The sequence below is a fragment of the Amphiura filiformis genome, unplaced genomic scaffold (genome assembly GCF_039555335.1).
Source record: "Amphiura filiformis unplaced genomic scaffold, Afil_fr2py scaffold_28, whole genome shotgun sequence".
NCBI classification, from domain to species: domain Eukaryota; kingdom Metazoa; phylum Echinodermata; class Ophiuroidea; order Amphilepidida; family Amphiuridae; genus Amphiura; species Amphiura filiformis.
Genome location: NW_027305492.1, coordinates 1,079,818 through 1,105,202, shown reverse-complemented (window position 1 = coordinate 1,105,202; position 25,385 = coordinate 1,079,818). Strand labels below are relative to the sequence as shown.

The 25,385-nt window shown below is 37.0% G+C and overlaps 2 protein-coding genes across 2 annotated transcripts in view; one reads left to right on the top strand and one right to left on the bottom strand.

Moving 5' to 3' along the window:
- Window positions 1-25,385, bottom strand: part of LOC140143798 (pre-mRNA-processing-splicing factor 8-like) — an 81,469-nt gene that overhangs the window by 7,728 nt on the left and 48,356 nt on the right. Inside the window, exons 25-38 of the mRNA XM_072165615.1 lie at window positions 24,664-24,780; window positions 23,864-24,111; window positions 22,832-23,011; window positions 22,212-22,347; window positions 21,686-21,855; window positions 20,714-20,843; window positions 18,973-19,119; window positions 18,100-18,260; window positions 17,644-17,835; window positions 16,081-16,318; window positions 14,994-15,122; window positions 11,924-12,037; window positions 1,265-1,438; window positions 424-617 (exon numbers count right to left, since the gene is read on the bottom strand). Of these exons, the coding sequence (XP_072021716.1) occupies window positions 424-617; window positions 1,265-1,438; window positions 11,924-12,037; window positions 14,994-15,122; window positions 16,081-16,318; window positions 17,644-17,835; window positions 18,100-18,260; window positions 18,973-19,119; window positions 20,714-20,843; window positions 21,686-21,855; window positions 22,212-22,347; window positions 22,832-23,011; window positions 23,864-24,111; window positions 24,664-24,780 (2,330 nt within the window). The remainder of the gene's footprint in view (window positions 1-423; window positions 618-1,264; window positions 1,439-11,923; window positions 12,038-14,993; window positions 15,123-16,080; window positions 16,319-17,643; window positions 17,836-18,099; window positions 18,261-18,972; window positions 19,120-20,713; window positions 20,844-21,685; window positions 21,856-22,211; window positions 22,348-22,831; window positions 23,012-23,863; window positions 24,112-24,663; window positions 24,781-25,385) is intronic.
- LOC140143770 (uncharacterized) lies at window positions 3,136-7,888 on the top strand. The gene is made up of 3 exons (XM_072165583.1): window positions 3,136-3,291; window positions 5,069-5,862; window positions 7,011-7,888. Exons 2-3 carry the CDS (start codon window positions 5,079-5,081, stop codon window positions 7,886-7,888), a joined length of 1,662 nt encoding a protein of 553 aa, XP_072021684.1. The 5' UTR covers window positions 3,136-3,291; window positions 5,069-5,078.

Here is a 25,385-nt window from a genome sequence, read left to right as displayed (position 1 = left end):
CTTGAAGCCCTGCATTTTGTTGCATGCCTATGAAAATTTGGGGGGCATTTTGGCCCCACAGCAACCCCCTTTGTGCGCTACCAGCCCCACCCAGGTTGAAGGTTTCTAGGCAAACTCCTATATTTATCAATGTCATCTATAGGTATATTAGGTAATTCTTGGCTAAGCTCAAATGCACCCGTTGCATCCGTATAGCAACTAGGTGTATACGCAGTATAAGGCGCTTCTGTGCAATCTTCTGGACATCATTATATATGCTTGTGTTCATCGCGGAGCTACAAGCGTGCCAAGTATTGCAAGAACAACATGCTGTCATAGATGTCCTAAAAGTGTGATTTATATTATTTGAATACAAATTATTCATGTCCATATTATCGTCTGCCAGTTTGATTGCAGTGGAAAAGTTGAATGCATGCAACTCACTTGTTCTTCTTGCCATAATCCGCAAGGATCAAATCTTTCAGAGCTACCTCAACCTTGATCCATTCTTCGTCAGTCAGCGTCGGCCAGATGTGATGCGGCTCGGTGATAGTTGTCTTGTCTGGCTTCAAGATCACTTTGGTGCGATCGTTGTTGACATGCAGCGCCCTCAATATGAGGATCAGACGTGAGAATGCCTACAAGGGTATAAAGAGACAAATGTACATACATGTAGATTGTTAATTCAAATACAACATAAAAAAATTACAAACTTGTCATGCAAATTATAATTGTGATCATAAATTGGATCAAGAATGAAAATTATAGTGCACTCTAAGTGCCTTTTGTAAATTAGCAAGAAGCCTGACAAGTAAGAAACATATATATGGATTTAATATTCTCTACTTTCCATTGCAGTGCAAGCGTAAATGCACTCCCGCATCTATAAATAGGTAATGTTTACATGCAACTTCCAATCAAAATCATTATTTTGTCCCACTATATTTGAAGCAGTATGCAAGCATCATCATCTGCATATACGATAGCAAGCTTCAGACTATAAGTCTCAGTTGTCAAAGCAAATGGTTTATACACATGTCACCACCACACCCATCTGCGGTTTAGTTAGAATACCAAACTACACCCTTCCTTTTTTTGTCACAAATTGATTTAAATTCAATGCTTATGATGAGATCGTTTTCAGCCAGTCATCCCAGAGATTGAAGAGAATCACCTGTGGTTCTGTGGCCTGCGAGATCAAATTACCAAACATATCCCTTCCTTTTTTCGTTAGTTTCAGGTCAGATATTTACTTAGTAATTCAAGTGAAGTTGATTTTACTCACCGTGTACGATGAGATTGTCTTCAGCCAGTCGTCATACAGATTGAAGAGTACCATCTGCGGTTCTGTGGCCTTCAAGATCAGATCGCCAAACTTCTCCACTTTGAGACACGCCTGGAACGGAAGCTGCAACTCACTGCCTTTGATTACAATGTTGGGGAAATCCAATAAATGAACCTGTAATATGACAAAATCACATGCATCATAAGAATGTCATCCATGGAATCACATAAGTTGTCATTTTTTTAGAGGCCGGATCTTTCAATCCTAGCATGATCTTTATCAAAGGTTAAGACTTGGTCTTTAATAAAGATCCTGCTAGACTTTGCCTTTGATAAAGATCCTGCTAGACTTTGCCTTTGATAAAGATCCTGCTAGACTTTGCCTTTGATAAAGAATATAAGATCCTGCTAGGACCGAAAGCTCAGTTCCCCTGCTATTTTTGTGGATAAGCAGTTTCCAACAGCTCACCTTTTAAATTTTTTTCATGACAAAATTGGAACATTATTATGTTTGCCAGGTAACAAAATACTGAGATATGGCAAACTATTCTTGGTTAAAATGCTGTTAATAAGAGTACATTTGTTATGTGCCGATATCCATTAAAAAATGATGCTCATATTGACCCAACAATGGGCCATTATATTTAAAATCCATACAACCCTTATGGAAGACATGACCTTAATATCCAACATAGGGAGTATGATTTTCAAATGGGGTTACATGAAGGGGTGACTCCATTTGAAATATACATCCCCTGTGTGGGAGGTTAAAGTTGCATCTTCCATAGGGGGTATACAGATTTTGAATTTTGACCCCTGATGACCACTACAGGTCATAAAAGGTCATATAGGGGTAACAAATTAAAAATGCTCCAATCTTGTTGAATAATATAATATACCAATTTACTTGACTGATCACAAGGATGAAAAAAAAAAGAATAGTTTGTGCTATAATATATGAACAATCATTATGGAAGTGCTATTCCAGTTGAAATCCATACACCCCCATGGAAGACATGACCTTAATTTCCCACACATGAGATGTAGATTTCAAATGGAGTCACAAACTCAGGTAACTCCCATTTTATATTTACACTCCCTGTGTGGGAGATTAAGGTCATGTCTTCCATAGGAGGTGTATGGATTTCAAATAGAATAGCCTAATTGGTATCCCTTTAATAGCTACACAATAAACTGAATCGTAACAAAACATGGGGAATTCCAGATGTATATCAACTTGACATGAGTTGGCAAGTTAAGATATCCTTGAAATAGTAGGAACCAGTTTATTTTTGGAATTTCAAAATTTCAATGACTTTTAATCTGATAATGATATTATCACTTTGGCAAAAGGAAAGCAAGAAAAGAAAGTTCAAAATATCTGAAAATTTAAAATAATATATCTTTTCCATGCATACTGTTTCATTTTGTCTCATAAACTTCAAAGATGTGAAGGTTACTACTGCATTGAAAATAATCCAAAGGGGAATTCCCCGTTTGCCACAGTTGATTGAGTAAGTATTGTTCATTATGATTGGGTTACAAACAGATCCAGGTCAATGAATAACCTCAATGTCAAAGGCATCTTCTTACGAATACCTAAGTCCAATAAACCCACAAATAACCTGTCACAATGCCACCTGGAGATGAGTTTCTGATGCCATGGATGACTGTCTTTGGGTGCCAGGGTTGCCATATATGCATCTAATCCACACAATTGGGTTAGATTTGAGTTACTATTTACTTAAAGTCATGGTTTTGCCACCCAACAAGGAGATATAATATTGAAGTCTAGTAATTAATTTCCTGTATATACCTCAATGTACTTCAATTGCCAAATATCACACATGGATTTGGGGGATATTTTGTCAACAGAATACTGTTTTGTCACCATCATTTACATATGGGCAACACTGCTTTCAAAGTTCAATATGTATACCACAGTAATGGGGCAGATTGGTTAAGTTTACGATAAGGAAGTAGAAAGTAAACAACTTATGGGTTCAACTTCAACGTAGCCATCCAAAGGTAAGTGTGAAATATAACTACTCAGCAAACACAAAAATGTTCTTAAAATGTTATGTGTTATAATTACGTTTTGGTTTTATACAAGACATTTGGATAACATTTAAAACCATACTATAACTTTTCAATAAGAAATAGAATTGTATTTCTTTTCCATTAGTTTACACTGTCAGATATACCTCCTTTTAATTTCGACCCGAACAGATGAGGCAGAACAAAGAAAATGGCTATTTAATACCAGCGCGTATGTCGTCACTGCGAGTCACTCTGACTATCATGACTGAGGTTGGTCCTTTTAAAGCAGGGTTCGGATTTTTCCCGGGAAACTGGCAACAACTGGTAAAAACCTGTTTTTGCCAGTTTTTGCCTGGTTTAAACCAGCAAAAATGACAAAAACTCATAATATAGTCAGTCAAATATTAAAAGTAACATAGAAAGCTAAACAGTAACACACAAGGTTTTAATTAGGCTTGTAAACTCATACCGTTACATGAACGAAAAGGTCGTGTAACGTAAGGAACATGCAGTATAAGTGTACACACGAACGTTTATTAAGCTTAACTTGAAGCTCTTCTTTTACAACATAAAACTAACTTGGAGAATTAAATTGGACTAGAATATGAATTAAACATTATTTATTCACATCAAACCGAATATAAAAGTCAAACAAAACAAGTAAGTAACCAACTAACCATGCAATAAATTTAGTGTCAACTGTCAAATGTCCGATTGTTAAAGAAAAATGTCAATTGGGAGCACCATTGTAATAGATCCCGTTTTTGATAGATGCACCACTGTGGATAATAATGACGTCAACTCACGTCATTTTCGTCACAATCGTCAATTGCTGAACCCCTCTAGGAACAATTGCAATCGCACATGCTTGGCTTGGCAAGCCAACTTTTCCAAAAAGCCTAGTGGTTGGAGAATACTTTTTGTAAATGCTAGATGGCCTCAATTGCTATTGCATTACCATGGTTGATCAACAGAGCAAGTAACAGGTGATTTCCGACGTACTAGTGTTTATTATGTTAATGTTTTGTCTATCGCCTGTCAGTCTCACGCTGAATTTACATAATATCCAGAAACGTGCTTGTTGAATTAGTCTGGGTATCAAGTATGATTCATACACAGAGGCTTTGGCACTTACTGGACTCCAAAGACTGGTTATTCCTTCATGTAATTTTACACGAAATTAGGGTTAGGGTTAGGGTTAGTTTAGGGTTAGGATTAGGGTTAGGATTAGGGTTAGGGTTATGATTAGGATTAGGCTTAAGGTTAGGATTAGGGTTAGAGTTAGGATTAGATTACACGAAATAATTACATGAAGGATCGACCCAAAGACTGGTCTAGCAGGTGATTAAAACTATGTACCAAATTTGATATTGAATGTTCTGAATCAGAAACTATACATCACAGAGAGTGAAAACCTATCTTTTTCTCACACTCTGAAGGTAGACAAACAATCTGGTACAAGTTTCATGACAATCGGAGCAACTTTAAGTTTTGACCCCTGTACAATTTCAAAATTGACCTTCGACCCTTTTTGGCACATAACTCCACAACCACAGTTTGTACACGCACAAAATTGATAATTTTGTGATCCTTACATTCAGACGGATAATGATGTAATATTGGATGGCTGAGCATGATACCATAACATATCGGATGAGTCATAAAAATATCGGACAAGCCAACGGCGAGTTCGATATTTGTATGACGAATCCGATATGTTATAAGCAAATTCTTATTACTGTTTTGATATTATTTTGGAATTCAGATACATCAAGATGGGTGCTTCAGTTGATAAAATGGAGGCAGGTAAAATTGACTTCCATGAATGCATCGGAGAAGGTGGATTTGGGTCTGTCAGACGTGTGTCATTTAAAAAGCCCTACAAAGGATACACAGAAGCTGCCAGCAAAACAGTAGTTTATGAGTTAGCAAAGAAAGAGGTTGAAGTCATGTGTCAACTACATCATCCAAACATAGTTAACCTAATAGGAGTTTGTGAAATCCCAAGTGCTCATCTTATTCTAATGGAATATGCTCCTAATGGTTCACTGCATGATTACCTAAAAGATCCATCAAAACCTCTTCCATATGAGCTGCAGAAAAAGTGGGCAAAAGAATCGGCACTTGCAATCAATTATCTCCATGCACACAACTTCCTGCATAGGGACATCAAGCCCCAAAACTGTCTTCTTTTTCAAGACAACCTCTTGAAGTTGTGTGATTTTGGTCTTGCACGTGAGATAGAAGAGTCTCAGACAACATCCAGCCAGAAGGGTACTTATCGATACATGGCACCAGAAATTCATGTGGGGAATGAGCGTGGAAGGGCTATCTACTCAAGACCAGCTGATATATGGGCCTATGGGATGCTGCTACTAGCTATCTGCACAAGGAAGCCACCATTTGAAGACCTGGAATGGCACAGGGTGGTCTTTGAAGTTGGCAATGGAGTCAAGCCATCCATACCTGAAGGCTGCCCCAAAGATCTGTCAGATATCATGCAGCAATGCTGGAATAATGATCCTAAACAACGGCCTACAAGTGCATACATTGCAATGGGTATGTACAGTAATTAATACATGGATTTAAGGTTTCCCTACCGGAAGTCATCAGTTTGTTCCGAAATTCCCTCCCACAAGGCAATAGGCTTATTGCATAACAAAGGAGATGGATTAACCTCCGAACTGCATCTATTGTTATGCAAAACGCTTATTGCATTGTGGGGAGGAATTTCGGCACAAATTGACTTCTGCTAGAGAAACCCTGAATCTGTGTATTGCTTATTTGTATTTGTTTATATTATGTTTAACATTTGCAATTATATTTGTTTGCTCCTTGACTCCTTCACTGTTTTTTATGCTTGTTGATTTAATGTTGTTTTTGATGTATCATCAGTATTCTTCACACCCGCTGTGGCCTGTATAAAATGGAGGGTAATAAAAGCCTAGTTGTATGATGTATGTATATTAAATCAATTAAACAAAGTTTATCACATCCAAAGATACTTCTCAAGAAAGAAAATATGATGCTTGTGATTTTATATCAGGGCTGTAAGTGGCCTAAGACCCTGCATCATGCATAAACAACTTCAGAAAATCATTGATCAATACATCATTATCGTATCAGTCAACTGCGTGCACCATCTGAAAGTAACCATCTGAAAGGAAACAATGTCGGAAACAATCTTGTAGGCTTATTCTTTTGCACCTATAAAGCTAAATAGTTAACTAAATACAGACTTGACATTTAGTATGAAATATTTCTTCCCGAAGTGCCAAGACTAATCTGAAAGTGGTCTGCCTAAACCAGATGGGTTAAATATTTATTGGGGTGTGTCGGGAGATGGTGTCAAATCATTTTTGATAGAAAATGTGCTTTCCATGAGTCTTCATTATGGTTCTCATAATGTAGTAAATTAGCATTAAATGGGGGGATTTAAGGAGACAATTAAGTTTTGTGGGGGTAAAATTTCAACTTTTGAAACATTGTTATGATATTATCAAATTTCTTTCACTTTACCTTGTTATTTCAGCTCAAAATGGACAGAAACCCTTCCCATTAATTATTACTAGTATTATTTCAGCATTTTGAGTATAGAATAACAAATGTAAAATTTGAAAGAAATCATACATTTAGGGCTTTAATTTGAAGAGAAATAAATTAGTTGATTATTAGGTAAACAAATCTTTATCTTTCACTTTCCCTAGCATTAGGTGCTTGCTGGTCATTGGAGAGAGAAATCCATCCTGAACATCAAGGAAAACAACTTGGGTGTTGTCATATTGCCTGTTGTCCAAATGGAGACATGGTCATGGCTGATTGGGATAAACTCTATCTCCTTGATGGTGATGGGAAATGCAAAATACAACTGAGTTCAACTGAAACAGACTATGACAGGAAAATGAATGGTGTTTATAACATCTGTGTCTCACCACTAGGATACATATGTATAAGTTATTCATGTAGATATGTCCATGTGTTTACTGCAGAAGGGAAATACAATCACTGCTTTACACTTGCTGGTGTTTCCTATCCTTCTTTTAAGACTAAGTATCTTGCCATAGATAGAGAAGGGCAGTTATTGGTGGGTGATTGGAAGAAGGATATCATCTCAATCCATAAATGGCCAGGTGGTAGGGTCCTGGGTAGGGTAGACAATGGGGGTGAGATCAAATACTCAATAGGGTATAATGCCAGCATGGTTGTAAATAGGAAGAATCAAATCCTGATTCATTCCCGAACATCACATAATTCAGTGTACAGTAAAGTAGAAGCAATAGATTACTCGGGTAATAAAGTGTTTAGATTCACACCCAAGATAGATGAGAATTTGACAGATATGGTGGTAGTATCACATGGGATAGTGTGTGATGACAATGATAACATTTACGTTGCAATGTCAATAGGTGTAGATGATTGCAGAACAGTATTCAACACAGGTCACATTCACCAATACAGTCCCACAGGTACATTCCTACAATGCTTAAGTAGAGGATTGCACTCTCCCTTGGATTTGTCTATGGCACCTGATGGATCACTGTTGGTTGCTGATGAGAAATCAATTCTAAGATACAGCCTTGAGTAAAACTATCCATCTTAAATATCCAGTCTACTCTGCAGTTTAACATAAAGAGAGAACATACAAGATGTACAAGTGTATTCCCTCTGCCCCTAAACAAATAGATGGATTTCGGTTTCTTATTAGCTATATAAAACTATAAAATTACTGAAAAGCAGAAGTTTTTTTCAAGGTCACTTAGTGCCTACAATGCACAAATTAACATATTTTGAAAAGGGCAATTTACACAATTGAAGAGTTTCATCGCAAAACACAGTATATCCATTTTTACCAATTTGCGATATATGTAAATTACGAGGGGGTATCAAAAAGTTTTTGAAATCGCCCAGAAGTGAAAGAGCTATATCAATGAAAATTTGTCAGTGCAATCACTGGCCCTTATGTACACTATGGTGCAAAAATGGTCTCATAAGTATGTTTACTTTTTTTACTGGCGCTAGATGTCAGTACCTGCCTACGTAACCGCATAACCAGCAAAATGGAGAAAATTGAGGCAAATAACATGATTAAGTTCCATTTTAAGGGGGTTACAGTGCCCAGAAAATCTGTGATGAAATAAAAATTCCTTTTCCAAAAAGCAACACAATCACCACCGAAGATAACTTTCATTTCATCATTGATTTTCTAGGCACTGCAACCCTTCAAAAGCAGGATCTTAATAATGCTGCTTGCCTCAATTTTCTCAATCTTTCAGTTTATGTGCAGTAACTGGGGCAGCAGGTTATTGGCATCTAGTGCCACCTGTAAAAAAGTAAACATACTTATGAGACCATTTTTGAACCATAGTGTACATAAGGACCAGTGATGTAACTGACAAAATTTCATTGATATAGCTCTTTCACTTCTGGGCGATTTCAAAAACTTTTTGATACCCCCTCGTAAACTGCTTAAGTATTAATAAAATAATAAGAAAATATGTGATACTTTTGATATCTCCAAAAGTATACTTTGTTTAATAAATGAGGAGTCATTTTAAAAGCACCATTTTGTACTGTATGATGGCTTTTATAGCGTTTGCGATGACAGGGATGCCAGTTGCCTCCTGAAGTTGGGAAGGAAAATAATATTTCATAAAATACTAAAAGGCGAAGCGGAGCGAGCGTAGCGAGCGGAGCTCTCGCCCCTCACGGCGTGGGGTCCAGGGGCCCGCTTAAGGGCCCCTGGTGGGGTCAGGGCAAAGCCAGACAGTTTCTGCACATTTTACACCACAGGGAGGCTATTTTAGGGGAAGTTACATGTCAACAGATTAAAAATTAAAGCAAATGATTTACAAATAGGCCTATACAGCTAAAATTACAACTTACTTATGGTTTCCTGGTAGCTTGGATCTTGTGTTTTTTTGCAGGAACTACTGTGCTTTTCCTGGTAGCTTGGGTCTTGTGTTTTTTGCAGGAACTACTGTGCTTTTCCTGGTAGCTTGGGTCTTGTGTTTTTTGCAGGAACTACTGTGCTTTTCCTGGTAGCTTGGGTCTTGTGTTTTTTGCAGGAACTACTGTGCTTTTCCTGGTAGCTTGGGTCTTGTGTTTTTTGCAGGAACTACTGTGCTTGTAGGAGTCGCCTGCCGCTTTCTATGCCGACTGTGAGCTGTCCTTAAATGGTACACCACTGATTGATCAACTGGTGAAGTCAGCCTTTCCTTACGACCGTATCTCTGCACTGAAGTTTCACCAGTAGTCATCAAGTCAAATTTCACAGTTTGAATTCCATTAAAGGTTTCAACTTCCAGTCTGTTGGTTGTTTTATTGATAACATTGTTCATCATGGAGAAGGATTGTTCGATCCTTGGGCCGGTAAAAATACTTAATGCAGCCTATCCACTTCCATTGTGAAGATTGATCGCAAGATAAAGAGCAAATCCGATCGTAATTCGGCCCGTAATTCAATACCACACACGCAAGTTTAAAGTTTAAAGTTTATTAATATTTTATTGTCAAAACAAAACGCACGCTCATACGATCAAGGCTTCCGAATTTGCAGCCACAACAAGTCACATTTTTCGTGTTTCCGCCTCATCCCTAGAGGTGTACAGCTACAAACACTGCGTATTGTACCATGCATACGGACACGTGCTTTTGAGCATGAGAGTGATTAGTTGACAAATACTTGACAAAAGAGGGCAGTATATTTTATTTTATTTCTTTCAGAGCAGGCGGACACGACGGTTTTTTTTTTTCCTTCCAACCGGAGATTTTTTTTGCGGCCGGAAATTTTGTAAAAAAATACGCGCGGTCCGGATTTCCGGAAATATCCGGAAGACTGGCATCCCTGCGATGAAACTCTTCCATTATTGTATTAACGAAAGCCCTAGTGTACACAAGGCAAATTTCAGGACAAATCATTTTGGCACGTCACATGTATTGTATTATAATTCTAAAAATACCTCACGAGAAAACCTGTGGGAATCACAATAACTGTAGGCTTTGAACTGAATGAAAATTGAGCCTGGTGGAGGTGGATTTTGCCTACATGAGACCAACCAAGAGTTCTTAAATCTCACTTTGACTGTAAAACACACTGTTACATTCTGGAATGCAAATATGAGATATTGGGGCTAGTAAGTCCCCCAATAACTGACCTAGTCTGATTTCACTAATAGTGATAGCTTTGAAATGGTATCTATTTTACAAAACTTTTGATTATCAGATTACCATATACACACAAAAATATTTACTTAGAAAATGATAATCACACATTTCATACCTCTAGTTTTTCCTTTCCACTTTATCAGCCAATGTTATGTCCACCACAGTTAGATAACCAGGGTTAGGCCTAGGCTATTACAGTTCCACCTCTTTGCAGGCGATTTTGTCTTGCTGCAGATGTAACAATTTCAGTTCTACCCAGGCCCGTACACAGTATTTTTTTTTTTTTGGGGGGGGTGCGGATTTTTAAAAAGTGGACCTTTTCTCCAAAGGGGAGGTAATTTGATATAAAATTGGATCGATTGAGCCCATATTTATTGGTCGAGCTATGAGTTTTTGGATGATCCAGGTTTGGATCCAATATTTTCACACACTTGGATTCATCAAAATATAATAATGGCAAAAAGTGGACCTTCTACCCAAAATTTGAACCTTCTTTGACCAAAAAGCATTAAAAAACCCGATTTATTTTCTCGCTATGCTCGCAGATTGGGATGTTTTTGGGATTGGGAACTTTTTTGAATATCTTTGCAAATTTTTGTTTTTGGGTTGGGGGAGGGGAGCACCCACCTGCATACGTGCTACTCCCCATTCCAGATAAATACAGCACTAATTTTTTGGGATTAAAAAAATATGATCAAGTTCTGCAAAATAAAACATAGCTAAATCCTAATCCTTTAGTTAGTCCTAACTGGCAATAAAAGTAAAATTTTAATATTTGGCCAATTTCTTGAAAAAAGAGCCAAAAACATGCATTTTGGGCATGTTTTCTGACAATCGAGTCACAAAAATCAAAGACTTGTAACAAGTCTAAGCATTCATAATCTAGAGTAGATGCTGCAATTTTGCTCTAATTCCCACTTTTTTGTATTACTATAATTAAATAATTGGTTATAAAAATGAAATACGTCTTTTCCCAAAACAATAATGCATAAACTGAAATTAGTCTTAGTACAAGTCTTTAGGCTTGATTGTCACAGCATACGAAAAACACCCTAAAAACGTGTGTTTTTGGCCCTTAATTCCAAAAATTGGCCAAATATTAATTTTTTTCTTTTACTGCCAGTTAGGACTAACTAAAGGATTAGGATTTAGCTATGTTTCATTTGGCAAAAACAGGATAATATTTTTTTATCCCAAAAAATTAGTGCTGTATTTTTCTGGAATAGGGAGTAGGTTCTAGTTCCCAAGACTTGCAATTCACAGCCCTGATTTTCCACTCAAGGCATTGCTTTGTTCAGCACTTTGTTCTTCTAATCATGTTCTGCAACGGAAGAATATTAACCGCTGCTAAAAACACTGGCAGAAACTCAACCACTGCCTCTGTCACAAGAAAAAAACCTGCAAGACGTCTGACTTTAATAGCCTGGCCTTTAGGCCACCTTATTATTTCTCTCACCTCAAGGGGATCCAACATGCCTTTCCTGGTGACAATGATCTGCTTTGGCTGTTCCTCAACTGGCAGAGATCGGATCAAAGCAGCAACTTCTTCAGCCGTCTTCCATTTGGCAAGCTGAAATGTGATGGAAAGAATAACAGAATATTCATTTGAAATGGGTTCCAGTTAAAATTCACACTCCCCCTGTGGAGGATTGAGCTAGAGTCTTCCACAGAGGGAGCATGGGTTTCAAATAGAATAGACAATTGGAAAATTGTATAGTTGAATTTGACTGTGTTCGGGGGAGGTTACTGCAGCGTGTCCTTGCATTATATTTTTTCGAACTTTGAGCTTTTGTTTTACTTACTGCTCATATTTGATTTTGTTGAGTATCCCCTGTACAGACTTTCAACCACTCATGCAGGTCAGTTCTCTATCTATTCAATTTGTTTTAATTTTGTGTGGGTTTTCTTGTATATGTGACATGATCTGGTCTATGGGGGCTAAAGGAGGCATTTTCGAAAATTGAGTTATTGTAATTATTACATTATACATACAATAGGCTATCAATTACTGAAAAAACCAGGCAAAGGTCTAGCATACTTTGTTCTTATGTTATGAAGTTTTTTGATGCCTATTTTCTTACGTATTTTATTGTTTTTTACTCCATATTTTTACCTTTATCTCAGTTTCAAATTTGCCGCCTTTGGCCCCCATGGACCATATCGTGTCACATATATATGAATTATGAACAGAAAAGGAAAGCATTCTGTGTTTGGACTTACAAGTCTATTTTTCTTTCCTAAATTATCATTTACTTGCTTGTATTATATTGATTGTATATTGGTAGTTCAAACAAGCAGTAAATATAAACTCTATCCTTTCAGATTATAAGGAAATTGGTATCGGTGTCCCTCAAGGATCAATCTTGGCACCGTTATTATTCATTATATTTGTTAACTCTTTACCCGAGTCTGTAAATTCTAACTGTCAGTGTGTGATGTATGCAGATGATACAACTCTTTTACCAAGTACATCTGATCCAAGTATTCTGCAAAATGAACTTCATGCTAAACTGAATAGTATTGCTGATTGGTTCCACGATAACAATTTAACACTTAACATAAAGGAAACTAAACCGAAGAAAACTAAACTGACCCTTGAGGGACACCATACCAATTTCCTTAATTGATGTTGTTTGAAACAAGGCAAGCTCTTCACAAGTTTAATAATGTTTCTCTTGTATATGGAAAAAAACAATTAAAATCTTGGGTATAAATATTTAGAAGAGCTACCTTTTGATTCACATCTATCATGGAATGAATATGTAAATTATTATAATATCGTCTAAAATGTCTAAGTGCATATGAGTTATTTGTAGCATGAAGCAATACCTTCATGGAAAAATATCAAAATACTTTCGCAAGCCCATGTCTTTCCTCACTTTGACTACTGCAGTTCTGTCCAATTGCAGTGCCTATCACAATAATGAGCTCCAAAATTTTCATAATAGGCTTGCTTGGGTTTTTGCTCTTTGCAGACATCATAACTATCAGTAGACAATATGATGAAAGACCTGAACTGGGTTAAACTTAGATGTAGATGGGAGCATAAGTTACTTATTTTAACTTTGAAATGTCTCACACCATTTGTTCCAGAGTATCTTTATTTAAATTTTACTTTCACTCATTCTACACATATTCCAATTACACTATAGGTCATTCTCAAAACAGTTTGGGTGTTCCAGTATGGAAAACCTCTTCTGGAAAGATACTTTCTTTTATAGATTTTCAGTTGCATGGAACAAGCTTCCCTCCTACCTTTGCATTGAATTTTAAATCAATGAGTTTGGGTGAATTTAAAAATGCAATTGGTCTATTTTTATAATAAGTTTTTGTATAATAATTTGAGCTAAACATTATTACACTTTTGTTTTGTATCATGTTTGGTTTCTAGATTTTGTGTATCTATTTCTTATATTCTTATTATCATGTATGTGAATATATATATCAGGTCTTTCACGGAGACCAGTACATTTGTATTAATGGAATTTCCTGAATAAACAACAAATAAATATAAAATCCAAATACTACATCAATCCTGAATTAAAAAGTTGGCGTACAACATCCTGTCAACCAGACCGAAAATGCTGTACTGCGCAAGTCAGCAACCAATCACTAGTCTTTTGATTTAACATCCCCATATTCTGTCAGGTGTTTCTAGATGTTTTCAGAACTGGCAACACTCTTGATAATGTCATTAAACCTCCTTGATTTATTTACAAATTAGTACAGGACAAGAGTGTTGCAGGTTCTGAAAACATCTAGAAATACCAGACCAGAGTGAACAAGATTACTGAATACTGATACAGGAATTGAAAATAACTTTTTATGGATGAAATGAAAAAAACACATATTAATGTTTGGATAATTTTGAGGCAAAGAATCTTTGCCTCAAAATTATCCAAACATTAAGATGCTCATCTTTGGATTGATAATTAGAAAAAAAATAGCTTTGTGCATAACTGTAAACTTGTGGCCTGTTAAACCTTGTTGGAACTCATAATTGTATCTCACATGAGGTCCAGGCCCTTTCTCCGGCTTGTTGCTGTCGGTAGAGTGTACCTGTTGTTTGCCTTAAAAAATAATAATTATGTGTTGTTTTCTTTGTATTTAAGGGGGTGGTCCTATCAGGTGTCACTGGTTTTAAGACCATCTCCTCCATCATAATATACTGACCATTTGAGTGTGTGTATGTAACTGTTTCAATAACGAAATAATGAAAAAACAAATTGATTGACGTCCACTAATGGCCTTCTATGGCATCTTAGCAATATACTGAAATATTCGCCAATAATGGCACACATGGGATCCTTTGCCTTGGGGTAAATTTCATGCACAAATAGAGAGCTCCCTCTATGGGTATGTGCCCTTATTTGCTGGTGAGATTTTTATGTCAAGGGAGCCCATAGCACCAGTAGGCGAATCTTTATGGTATTGTATCACTTACCTGATCAAGACGTTTCTGTCCAGCCCATACAGAGGTATGGATAATCTTGAGTACCCCACCCCCAGGGGATTGTATCACTCACCTGACCAAGACGTTTCTGTCCAGCCCATACAGAGGTATGGATAATCTTGAGGAAAAGCTGTCCTGTTCTTGGATTGAAGATAAAGATGGCTCCATTGATGGGCTTGGTGGTTAAGTTACCCTCAAAGGTCTATATAAGATAAGAAAAGGAAATGGAAATCTGAAATTACTAGCTGGATTTCATGGTAATTTTTACTCGAGATACTCTAGCTTCAAATTTGCACACGATAGTTACGCATTCGAGGCTAGAGTCCATTGCGATCAAAATCTAGTAGAAATTGATGAAGCATGACACAGAGTAAAGCAATTGAAGTCCAGAAGTAAACACAGCCAATCACGATGCGCGATTGCATCAAAATGTTGTTAACATTGCACTTCAACTCAATTTAAAACTGTTCAAAATAAGCAACATACTCTAAAAGATATAGTTGACTCATCAAAATAACTATCATCCAAATTTAAACATCAACAGAATATTTAACATACATGTACATATGTCAATGCTGATCTACCGAAAAACGATAGCAATAGACTCTAGCCTCGAATGTGATGCTATTGGTGAGCAAATTCAAAGCTAGACTTCTCGAGTAAGGTGCTTTTAAACATTTTGGCTGAATTTTGATTAAGCAGTGGTCTTGGTTCTATTATTCAGCTACCCTTCATGTGTTATTTAAAGAAGTCAGATGCAAAAACAGATCTACACTTTATTGAAGAGATTCATCAGGATTACATGCCAGTAAAGAAAACCATCTTATTAACTGGGACAATCCAAAAATTCTAGCTACGGACGACACGAGAAACACCAGATGGATAAGGGAATCTATCTGGATCCGGAGGAAATCACGACCAAGCATGAAAGAGAGTCTAATGAACAGCGACGAGGGGGCCTTCAAACTGAGTCACGTCTATGACCAATTGATCCTGAGGGCGTCATCATCTTCCGATGACGTCATACCATCCAACAAGGGATCTATTGGCATATACCATTGAGAAAGGCAACAGATAGGATTGCCGAAACTGTATGGAAAATGTGAGTTTTTTCTTGGAATTTTCACTATGAAAACTTTGATATCAGATTTACACTTTACCTTGTGAATGGTGACTCTGTACACATTAGTATCATCCACAAACCAAATGATCTGGTTGGAGAACAACTCGCCATAATTCTGCGACGACAGGTACGGCTCAGTCGGCTCTGATGAGTACAGCTGGAGACCTTTACGGATACGCTCTCTCAACACGTACAGTGCAGGGTTGGCCTTCATAATCTTGGCCATCGCCGACTGGATGAGAGGCTTGCAACCCGGGAACCAGTTGCCAAATGCACTGTAATTGAAATAAATTCAGGGGATTTGGGGGTAAATTATCAGATCAATCTATTTTGTTAAGCTTTGCACAGGCCTGTGAGTGGGGGTTTAAAAAAAGCGTAAAATTTACCTACATTATTCAATGCTATTCATGCATATTTCACCGGAAATAGTTGAGGATTATAAGCTTGTATTTTATTGCATAAATGTGAGTGTCGCTCGACAAGATTACGATATATGGTAGCCATGATGTATCTTCTCTTAATTCCCTAAGATTTTAATGAAATCAAATGTTACACTTCCAATGGTTTGAATAATAAAATATCTTCTTCACGTATCGCCACATGGGGACCAGGGCACCACTTAACATCATTCCGATGGGCGCAGTTCTAAACAAACATATTACATAATGAGCAGGCATGAGATTGCACTTTCCTGAAAAAAAACTGAAAAAAAAACCCCTGAAAATGCGTGTGAAAGTACCAAAAACAGGCTGAAATTAAATAAAGTTGCGGAAATTTTGACCAAAAATTGAATTCAGTTTTAAAACTGAAAATTCTCATGCCTGCATGAGTACGGACAAGGAATCAAAGAATATGTGACCTTCACTCCACAACAATGCGTTTCATGACCTTTCAAGCATTGTTAATCTCATTTCCCAGTTGTTTTATTATGACACGTAATGCTATCAGAATTACACAGACTCTACTTTGATTTTTGATGTTTATAAAAAAAAGCGGAAATTAAAATCGGTCAGAAAAATGAAAAAAAAAGCAGATTTCCGTTAAAAAGCAGAGATCTCAGAGCCTGTTTACAAAATGTTTCTACTTTTAACAAAGTTCAACTAAGTGCTTGAATATAACAACACAAAAGCATGCATGCATATATCAAGGACTATATCAATCCTAAGTGCAGTGCATGCTTTTAAAAACACTGCACAGAATATCTGACATGATCAAGGGAAATGAGTCACATGTCTACAACTTTCAATTGGAAGTTTTTTACATCATTTTCTAGGAGTTTACAAACACTGTTTTTGTCAATATCTCTTGATCATGTTACATATATGTAGATCTCAAGTAAACACAGTAAAAACTTATTTTTTAATGCTCAGTTTTTGGACAGTTTTAGTTTGAAGTCACTCAGGTCCAATTTTTTCGAAGCTTAGCTAGTGGTCGGGCTTCCCAAGCCTGCATGCTAGCCTTACCAATGTGGATCCATTTCTAGGCGATCTACGATGTGAAATTGTAAGCACTGGTAAATAGGACTAATTGGGCTTAACCCTGATGGCTTAAGAAGCCTGACCACTGGCCATGCTTCGAGAAACTGGCCCTAATGTCTTACCTATGCAGGTTATAAGCCAGATCTATGGCTATTAGAAGCCCTGTTGGTGATGGGTAGATACTCATGTTATCTGTGGTGTAGTCCAGGAATTTGGCTCTGGCATAACGCTCTATATCGTGAGAGTCGTAGTCTCCCCATCTCAGCTGCACATCTATCCAGTACTTCTGTGTGGTTGTGTTGTCCATCGTATCCCTAAAGGGTTGATAACAAGGTAATATACATTAAAAGAAACATTACCGTAACAGATTTTGTGGGGTGGGCGCCTGATTATTTTTAGAATATCTGTTAATGCAGAGAACAGGCTACAAAATGGGTTAATCAGTCAATTGCCTCCTTGTTTCTAAGAAAATTTCATCATAACAAAAACAGATTTTTCACATTTTTATGCCCTATTTCTTCAGGAAATTTCCAGAAAAGTGACATCTCAGTCATCAAGAAATGCTTTTAAAATCTTACTTTGAGTCGGCAAGCAGTGATGGTCTTGATACGTTCCATTTGTAGGCAGCAAACAGCAGGACATCAGCACAGGAGCTGTTCATCTTGTATGACTTCCTGGGATGGATGGTTTCCTTCTGGACAGTCTCAATCTCCAATGCATCCAACTCTTGATCAAACACCTGGAATACAAAAACAATGATGCTTATGAACATAAGGAAACTCAAACACATTGTATTCTTCTCCAATCCAAGCCAAATGCAATGTACAACACAGAATTTGTCATGCAAAGTCTTATTTTGTCTACATATCTTCTTTCAGACAATTAATTCTTAAACTTATCAAAACTTTCAGGGAGAGGTGGACTCCATAAAGCCACATAGCAGAGGGACTTAATTATATTTTGCACTTTACAAAAGTGGGTCTTTATATCATTTCATTCATGATAACATGAGTATTTTCCAACTTAAGAATGCTGCATTTGTAAAACCTGCCTTGAAATAATATTATTGTAAAATGTTGTTATCACTGTACATGGTGATGTCATGTAAATTAATTTTAATTTATATTATCATTGTACAAATCTGCATCTCACATTTTGCTGTATTGTATTAATTATGCTATGTTTTACTATGTTATGTTTTAACTATGTTATGTACTTGCAGGGCCTCCTTGGAAATCAGTGCTTTGTCATTGAAGGGGCTACCCTGCCTAAAGAAAGTTTAAATAAATAAATAAATAAATAAATAAATAAGTATATTGCGATTTGGAAGTCTGCCAAAATACAATGCCAGCCCAGGACCAAATACGATATTTGGCATCCCAGGATCTTCATAAACAACATAGAAACATGGTCGAGCTTGCCTCCTCCATTTTACTTCATTGCGCCCTTACCTGACACAAGTCCATGACCACACTCTCGTGAATCTTCTGCCACAAATGAGCCCTGAATATCTGGATGAGGGAGATCTTCAGAGTTGGGATTTTGCCGTGCATGAAGATCCCTGTGAGATCCAGCTGGACCTGGAAACCTACATACACCTGTAACACAATGAATGAATGAACAAACAGTAAAGTTCAACCAGTATTATAGATTTATTTTCCTGTTTATTTGTTAGCTATCAGTCCCCCCGTGTTCGCTGTCCAAATTCCTTCTTTCTGACATATCTTACTCCCCTGTCTCTCTCCTCCCTTTTCTTGTATCCCTCTCTCACTTGTGCCATCTCCTTTTTGCCTCTCTCTTAATGCTCTGCATGCTAGCTATAGGCTTCAACATATAAAAAATGTTGAAGTTTTGAGATATTTTCTCAAAATATCAAGAGCCATCTTAAGAACCACTGAACCAATACTATACTAGGCTTGCTTGTACCCATTTTAATGCATTTTTCATGCTGATTCCAAATATGGTCATGAAAATTTACAATTCTGAAATTGTTGAATTTGTTTAAAAATAAAAAATGAAACTTGTCACCTGCAGTCGACACCAGCGTGGAGAGAGTTAATTAATCTCTCTATAATTTTGAAATCTTCATCTCTTGAATAATTATCATGAGGGCCGATCACCGTTGACACTGTGCAGTCTTGTTCATGTTCACCGAACCAGAAATTACCCATCATGCAACGCTAGTTTGCCGATAAGTCACATCCATTAGTTCCTCGTGGTGACGTCATCCCGCTTGGGATTGATACAAAATACAGGTTGTTCTGTCTAGGTATGAGACTACCAGGCCAGTTTGTGTTTCTAAATTTTATTTTACAGTCATATAAATTAATTGCAAAAAACCCGAGTTAAATTGACCTAAAATAAGCGAGATACGATGTTTTATGTATGGCATATTTTTTACACAAAAAATGGATATTTTGACTGTTTTCAAACAAGAAATTTCGATTTATACCAATAATAATCCAAACTTTTTATTTCAATACCATAAACATTGACTGTCGTGCTCATTAAAACTAGAAACACATTTGGTCGGAAATGAAATGAAAGTAGTGAATTTCAACGATATTTGTGGGCCGTATTATGCACTGAGTTTTGACATTAAAATATTAAAAACATGTTTCCTTGTTCGTTGCTTGCGTGATTCTTAAGGAAGGAATGTGTATGTTTTATATAGTAAAAGAAGCAAAAATTATATTCCGTGATTTGATACTTTTTTAAGTGGAAAAAATTAATATAATATATAAATCATGCAAGAAATGATCACGCTAATGTCTCGATATTAAAATGCCACGATGCGTGTACGCCTATGCACTGTAGATATAGCGAGGAGATGCTGTATCGATTTTTAATAAAGTTCATTGTTAAACAAATAACGGATGGCCGGGTTAACAATAGATGGGTCAGAATTGGGGAATAATCAATAACTAATGGTACAGTTGTTGATGGTTCATAGTGAAAAATTATTCAATTACTTGTATAGAGGGCAGTGCGAACAAGATTCCCAGATCGGTCGTCGTGTGATGTATGAAGAACCAGCAGCATCAACAATTATATGCCTAAACAAGACTACAAACATAAGAAAAGCTGACAAACTATTAAGTGACAAATTTCTCGTTCACTTGTCACCTGTCTTCCATCTTTCACTCAAACTTTTCTGGTTGTCTGTATCTGTATCTGGATTACGCCACTTACATTAGCTCTGTTGATTGTAGGAGACCACCACAGGGTGAATCGTCTGTTGGGGATCTGGTTCAAACCAGATCGCTGGGCATTGGTCAGTTTCTTGTACTTCATTGACTCCTCAAATCCACTGGCCTTCTCCCTGTAAAAATACAACATATGCAAACGTAAAAATAAGGCTGATCAATATCAATATTCATTCAGGGATGTAAGTGAGGTAGTGATCCACTTCCTGAAAATCATGCGAGCCGAAGGCAAGAAGCCGAGACGAAGGAAAGGCGTGCAACGGGGTCCCCTGGCGGGGTTCACCCCCTCACAAATTTTTTTTTTTTTTTTTCACTTTTATGACAAATTATCATCATCAATTCGAAAATGTAAAAAAAAAAATTTTTTTTTAACATTTCCGGATTTTTTTTTCTTTTTTTCTCTTATTTCTTGAATTCCGGACATTTCCTGAATGCTTATATCTCTGTTCAATACTTTCTACATCACACAGGGCCTATATTATGACATTTTTGTTGTATGAAATTCATTCACACACTCAGGTAGACTCACTCATGAAGGAAAGTAGCCACTGTTTGGAACACAAAAATGTTAATGGCTAAAGAGCACAAAAAGTCAACTGCCTTTGTTTAACCTTATTAGTTAACATTTTGTGCTCTAAGCAATTGGTATGTTCCCTCTGCACGGTATGTTCCCTCTGCACAGTATACACTGAAGAACAATGTTCATGTGACATTTCATATTTCTAAATTCCATTCTTTTATACTCCAGAAAGGAATATCCATCATAGGGAAATAGGTATACTCCTTTGAACAACATTTCTTCAAGAATGCCTTTTATATCACCCAGGACCTGCATTATGTCATGTATGTATCAGCAGAAAATTACCTTCCCATGTAGCAAAGTATAATCCTTTGAACAATGTTTGCTCACAAATGCATTGTACCGTAACATTTCTATATTCAATTCAATCATACTCACCAGAAAAGACCTTCCCACGTTGGGAAGTAAGTTCCCTTGAATAGCGTATGCTCAAGGATGCCTTCCACACCACCCAGGGCCTGGATCATGTCTGTCCTGTAGTTGTTCAGATTCCACAGTTTACCGTCATGACGCTGGTGGGTCCACCAGAATGGATTCTGCTTCAGGACCTAGATTGATGAAGAATAAAACAGATTCTTGCATTAACAAATAAATATTAATCTTTATGGCTGTCTCCAGATATTGGGTATTAATCTATATCTGGGTGGTTGTCTCCGGATGAAGGACCGACAATTTTTTTGAAACCTGTGTATATCCAATAAGTTAACTGAGATTGGGTATGGCCTACCCACAAAGTTCATGTTAGATTGTAGATAGATAATCTCTTCCATTTAGATGATCTTATTCCCTGTGGTTAAGGATGTCTCATCTAGGATGTGTGTTTACAAGCGGTTTACGAGCGGTTATGGTTATGGGAAAAACTTGTGTGATACAAGCTTCTATCTAGTTATCAATGCCTACTTACCTGGTACTGTTTGAAGTCTGTTCTGACTCTCCATCCCTTATCATAGGCCAATGTATGTCTGTCTTTCTGGAACAGAGTGTTAATACGGGGAATACCACGGTCCCAGGAATCCTCCAAATCCTCCAGAGTCAGACGTCTGCAAAGCACAAATTTATGCACAATCATTAAATTGAAGACACAGTGGACAAATATTTTTCAAAGAAAAACATTTTAGAACTTTGAGCTGTTATGGATTTTAAATTTTGCATGATGAAATTTGTATATTTTTCATATTTAAACTCAACCAACATATGCTCACTTCCCATGCAAATGGTGTGACAGTCACCTTGAACAAATGAATAGTCTGGCAAATACCGTAAAACTCGATAGTTAGCATGCCCCTCCTATTATATAGGACTATGCATGGTCAGTTTGACATCCATTGTAACATCTATATTATCTTTACTTCATAGCGTAAAAAGAATTGAAAATAAAAATAAAATTGTATCACGCATTTATGCGGCGTCTTTGGGCAAGCGCTGGTGATTTGAAGCTGTGCCTAATGAATGCGCACTGGCGTCACTGCCACTTCAGGGTGAAAAATAGTATCTCAATAAATCACAATATCAATTCACACCCACCTGTTCTGTGCATTAGCTTCCTGTCTCTTCAACGCATACTCTGCCCACACTCTCTGCGAATCAATGAACTCACTCTCCCATGGCTGGATGTAGCGATACAAGTTGGGAATGAGTTGATCCTCCTCGTGACTCATACCGGAACGGAAATGGGTGATGCCGACATCCGTCTGCTTGGACCACCTGTAATTGAAATCAAGTAAATCTTAGTAATGTTCTTGAGATCCCAGGATAGATCATGATCATAGTTTGAACAAAATGTATGTAAAATATCACTGTTACTGATCAATTTATATGACTTCGTTGATTTTGCATCACTGACCAAATGTGAAATTTACATAAACTTAAGAATTGCACATAATGTGACCAGCTCCAACAAAACCCGGAACAAGTCACCAGATATGTTTTTGAGTTATAGGCCTTTAAAGATGATATTCCCATAAAAAAATGAATTCTTAATTTCATAGTATTTGACTGTGGGACAATGTGGACTTTCAAATCCTTGAAAGTACATTCTTATTCAATGTCAAAAATGCGACTTGTTCTTGGTTTCGTCAGAACGGGTCACATATTTGTATTTGGTCAACTCAGACTTATTGGTATTCTTACAGCTATCTGTCCCAGTATTTTATCCAGGATGGTAGACTATTGATAAGCCATTCCACCCAACTATGCATATAACTGGGTTTGATCTAGCATTGTATTACGAACAGCCAACGCCATTATATGGGCTACAGGCTGTAGATACCTACCAATGCAATTCCTTTTGCGATGAAATTTTGGTTAAATATGGGTTAACATAAAAATTTATATATCAGGCATGAGAATGATCATCCATGAAAAAACATGGAAGTGTTTTGAAAAAAGCCTGAAAAAGTGTGTGATTTCTTACTTTAAATCTGATTATGGTATGAGCACATGTCCCATAGACTGCATACCCAGTCCTCTCAACTCTTTAGGAATGTAGAATACTACAGTAGGGAAACAGCTAGGTATTTTGGATGGGGTCTACAAATATTCAGACTGATTTCTTACCTCAAATCTGATTGTGGTATAAGTACATGTCCCATGGACAGCATACCCAATCCTCCCAACTCTTTAGGCGTGTAGAACACCACAGGCGGGAAACGACTAGGCATTTTGGAGTTGAGTCCAATCTTGATACGTGTTTGAATCTTGTTCTCGCATTTGACCAGAAGGTCCAGCAGTTCTTGGGTGTTGACGACAGCTTCCCGGAAATAGGTCATCAGACCAATGAGAGCGGTATTCCATTTGTTGACAATCTACAAGTTAATAATAAAATATGAATATGAGATAATGATACTTATTTTATTTCATTAATTTTTTTCTTTTTTTGCTTTAAATTTGAAATTAAAAGATTACAAATTTGTTCATAAGATTCACCAGGTCTGTAGAATACAAGGCCAATATTTCAATGTGGCCAAATGACCATTGCATTATTCTGAAAGCTTTGCTCTTTACTTACATACCTATTTAATCAGCAATGGCTCTGATTTGACACATGCTTGTTGTACATAGTTCTGATGCATTCAAGTGGAAGGAGTCTTATCTTGTAATATTGATTTCAAGTTATTGGCAAAAAAAATTGCTCAAATTATATTGTTTTTGGCAATTGATAAATTGCATACGACTTGTGACCACAAGTTCAATTTTCATGAAGGTTTGCATCAAATAAAAGACTTGAAATTGAATACTTTTCGGCATTAGACCAATTTCCCTTGATCATGTTACATTTATCTTTCCCTATTACGGGTAAACATTTAATACTCTATTGTCAATTGATGACGGGAATTGAACAACTGTCAATCAAATACCTTGGTAAAGGTTGTAGACCCTGATGCCATGAGTATCTGTCTGACTCTGTTGTGGAATCGTCCCATGGACTCATCATCTACTCTCAGGAAACACTGTGCTGTCCTTTCTTTGGTGACCTGGAAAATGGAACATGAAAATCATCAATATGCAGATATGCATGATGGGAAATTAGCACAAAGCAATCTCTTTGGTGACCTAGAAAACCGACAAATTCACAGATATTATGATTATTATCTTTAAAATTTACCCAGTGAAGGATCGTTTAAATTTAGTGACAAAATATCAGGGCAAGAATGTTGTTGCAGAGTGAGAGAATCAATCCTGATTCATGCAACAGCATTTTGCGGCAATTGTTCGATTCTCACAAAGTATATATCTACTTTAAACCAGCCCCTTCGCCTTTCTCCTCTACTGTATCTTCCCCAGGTTGTATTGTCATATGGGTACGATCCTTAGACACAGGGTAGTGTGGTTTCATGGAACCTGACCAGCGTCCAAGAAAAGATATTCATAAATGGGATCACTGTCCATCTTAGCGCTGGATAGTGTGACATTTGGGTAGAATACTACATTCAGATTGGGCTACAACATCTTACAATATACGGTCCACAACTTATAAGTTCCCCCCTAATACTTTTTAGAATAAGTCATAAAATATTTTACGAAATGTAAAAAGATATGTATAGCCCAATTTGTTTTACACATGTGTACACATTTGTAG